The sequence below is a fragment of the Ananas comosus genome, unplaced genomic scaffold (genome assembly GCF_001540865.1).
Source record: "Ananas comosus cultivar F153 unplaced genomic scaffold, ASM154086v1, whole genome shotgun sequence".
Lineage (NCBI taxonomy): Eukaryota > Viridiplantae > Streptophyta > Magnoliopsida > Poales > Bromeliaceae > Ananas > Ananas comosus.
In genome coordinates, this window is record NW_017892594.1 from 35,320 (window position 1) to 39,096 (window position 3,777).

General features: G+C 52.1%; 1 protein-coding gene across 1 annotated transcript; it reads left to right on the forward strand.

The window, feature by feature from the left end:
• The first annotated feature begins 643 nt into the window (after nucleotides 1–643).
• Nucleotides 644–1,273, forward strand: LOC109705432. Its single transcript, XM_020226164.1, has one exon. It carries the CDS (start codon nucleotides 644–646, stop codon nucleotides 1,271–1,273), a length of 630 nt encoding a protein of 209 aa, XP_020081753.1.
• The last annotated feature ends 2,504 nt before the right edge of the window (nucleotides 1,274–3,777 follow it).

Sequence of the window (3,777 nt, forward strand, 5' to 3'; positions counted from 1 at the left end):
CATCCTATCCGAGGCGCTCCGATCCCCTTACACAGTCCATCCAGGCGGAACCAAGATGTACTGCGACCTGAAGCAGAATTTCTGGTGGCCTGGGATGAAGCTAGATGTGGCTCAGCACGTGGCTCGGTGCTTGATTTGTCAGTAGGTGAAAGCCGAGCACCAACGACCAGCAGGAAAGCTACAGCCACTTCCGATCCCCGTATGGAAGTGGGAGCAGATTACTATGGATTTCGTCACTGAATTGCCTCGATCACAGTAAGGTCATGATGCGATCTGGGTTATTGTTGATCGACTGACGAAATCAGCTCACTTCCTGCCGATGCTTACGACGTGGTCCCGAGATCGACTGGCACAGTTATACATCGACGAGATCGTCCGGCTTCATGGTGTGCCAGTGTCGATTGTGTCTGATCGGGACACTCGCTTCGTTTCCCACTTCTGGAGGAGCTTGCACCAGGCTATGGGTACGAAGCTGAACTTCAGTATGGCATTCCATCCCTAGAGCGACGGACAGTCAGAGCGAGTCATCCAGACTCTTGAGGACATACTCCGCGCATGTGTCCTGGATTACGGTGATGGATGGTTTCGATATCTACCACTGGTGGAGTTCGCCTATAATAACAGCTACCAGGCGAGCATCGGGATGGCACCGTACGAGGCCTTATATGGGAGTCGATGTCGGTCTCCTCTTTGTTGGGACGACGTCGGAGAACGCCGGTTGATCGGGCCAGACTTAGTGGAGGATGTGGAGGCGAAGATTCGCATTGCGAGAGAGCGGCTTCTGACTGCACAGAGTCGACAGAGGAGCTACGCGGATCAGCGGAGGCGTGACCTGGAGTTTCAGGTCGGTGAGCATGTGTTGCTCAAGGTGTCGCCATCCAGGGGGATCAAGCGGTTCGGTTTGCGGAACAAACTCAGTCCACGGTTCGTGGGACCGTTTGAGATCCTAGAGCGCATCAGTCCGGTAGCGTATAGATTGGCTCTTCCTCCAAGTCTCGCCCGTGTGCACAATGTCTTTCACGTGTCCATGCTTCGGAAGTACATTCCAGATCCGTCTCACGTCATCAGTCCGACGTCTATTCAGCTACGGGAGGATCTGAGCTATGATGAGGCTCCGTTGAGGATTCTGGCACGTGAGGTGAAGCAACTGCGGAAGAGGAGCATTCCGTATGTAAAGGTTCAGTGGGCAAATCACGAGGAGCGTGAAGCTACGTGGGAGCTGGAGTCTTCTATGCGGGAGAGTTATCCGCAGTTGTTTGCAAGGGATGTTTAAATTAAGTTTCGGGGACGAAACTTTTTGTAAGGGGGGAATGATGTAATAACTGAAATTTTTGAAAAAATAAAATTAAACCCTTGGTTGATGATGTTTTTGTGTGTAATATAATTACTAAAGCACTCGTCAAATTTCAGAAGAAAATGAGCTAAAATGGAGATGTTACGCGACCCGAACCGACGACTTAAGTGAATAGTAACTCCGATTTTCCGGATGAGCCAACGATTAGAGAAGGGTTCTGGTGCATGTTGAACTCCGAATATAGGACTTCAGTAGCTCGTTTCGAATGGTTCGACCATTCTGGACCCAATGGCATTAACGGAATTGGGTTCTGATGCACGGTTGTCGAGAAAAAAGGGGTTTAATGGATATTACATGTAATAATATAAGCGGTTATATGGTGGAAATAGAGAGGGCAGGTTTCGTCGCTGATCGGAAACCAAATCAGACGGAATAAAATGCTAGATTCGATGCCCTAGTCGTGCTGAACGCGCTGGCGCAATCCGTTCCGAAATCTGACGGATGGATCTTCGGGAATCGTGAAAAGTCCGCTGAGAGGTCATTTTGGCAAAATCATTAAATCGCGAAAAGTCCCCATATTTTATGCGCCGTTTCGTGAGATTTCGATCGTTGGAGTACGTACGCGGAAGTTACACACGTCGGCAGGGGCTGGACTGCAAATATTAGACGTTGAAGGGGTTCCTTGCAAATTACACCTATGTATTTATATATAGGTGCTAGGGTTTCACAAAGGAAACCCTAACCCTAATCATCCCCAGCTGCCCCAGCCGCTTCAGCTCCACCCTGCCCAACCCGTGCGCATGCCCCGGCCGCCGGCGAGCTACTCCGGCCGCCGGAAAACCCTCCTCGGCATCTCCCCATTGCCCTCTCCCTCCTCATTGCCTCCATCTTCGACCGTAGAACTCAGGGAAGCTTCATAACCACTGAAATCTCTTCCCTAGGCTGAGACCCAGCTCCGGCGTCCTCCCCCGCCGGCCCCGGCCACCCCGAGCGCCGCCGGAGCCACCCCTGCTCCCTGCGGCCAGCTCGGGTCAGCCCAGACCGAGCCGGCTCGAGCTCTGCGACCATGCCTTCCTTCGGCCGCGCCGCCATCCTGTCGGCCCCGGCGACCTCCGACAACTCGGCGCGCGCGTCCCCGGCCGTCCCCGCACGCCGACGGCCGCCGCTGGGATCTCCTGCGGCCGCCCAGACCCGTGCGGGCCGAGGTCATGCCCGCTTGGCTTCCAAGCGCCGCCGCCGCCCACCGGAGGGTGCACTACCTTCCCCTCAGCCTCCAGCACCGTACCGTCGCCGCCCCGACCTCCTTCGGCCGCCGCCGCGCCGCCGGGAAGCACGAACCCGAGAGGGAGTGGGTGGAGTGGATCTCAGCCGCCGCGCCACCGGTTGCCGTCCGCAGCCGGCCAGCACCCTCCCCGGACCTCTCGGACCTACTGCTCCCATCTCCGGCCGGATTGCGCGCCTCCCGGCCGCCGACGACCACCCGAGAAGCTGTTTTTAGTTTTTTTGCGGGTAATCGGTACTCAGCTTTCACTTGTTGACAAGTTAAACATCGAGCTACAAGCTCGCTAACGTCTTTTTTCATTTCGGTCCACCAATAAAGTAACTTCATATCCTTGTACATCTTTGTACCTCCCGGATATAGAGCATAAGGTGCACGGTGAGCTTTAAGAAGAATGTCCTCTTTAATTCCCGATTCCGCCGGTACACAAATCCACTCGCGGAAACGCAACAACCCTTGGTCGTCCACAAGAAAATCACCGGTGGAACCATCAACCATCTTAGCTCGAATCTTTTGCAATTCAACATCGTGAACTTGCTTTTCTTTAATTCTTTCAAACAATGTAGGTTGATATTCAATCCCCGTCGTATTAAACCACTTTTGGTCAAAGTGCCCAAAGCGTGGTGAGAGAGATGGTTAGACATGCTCTATTTGACATTCCAAAGATATTGGAAGGGTCAAAGTTGAGTTTTAAAAGAGATAAATGAGTATTAGCATTGCTCGACGCGAAATAGAAGTCGAACAAGTGCTAAACTGCAGTCTGGGCATTTTGTAACTGGTTAAACATCGGGCCTATACCGGTACCACGTAGCGGACCGAGAGCAGCTGCTCTCGGGTTTGAGTATTTTTGGCTGTTGAACCGTTGACACCCCTGGTTTGTACCTGTCACGCCCCAGGACCGGCGAAGGCCCTCCCGGTAGCGTGCCCAGACCCGCCATATGTCTACACATATAAGGCGTCTACAACAAAAGCAGAAGTAAAGCAAGAAGTAGAACAAATAGCATAGTGATAACTCATGATATCAGAGCGAGTAAAATTTTATCATCTAAACCAGAGTAAAAGAAACATAACTAAACAATAAAAGTAGCCATAAAGTAGTACAGTACTATCTCCTCAAAAAGAAAAACAAAGATCCAAAAGAAGGGTGGTCTCTATACATAAACGGGTACAAGTCACAACCTCTCACAAAATAAAACCACGAGAG

Coding starts and splice junctions, on each gene's coding strand:
- LOC109705432 (XM_020226164.1), top strand. CDS start 644: ATGGCACCGTACGAGGCCTTATATGGGAGTCGATGTCGGTCTCCTCTT.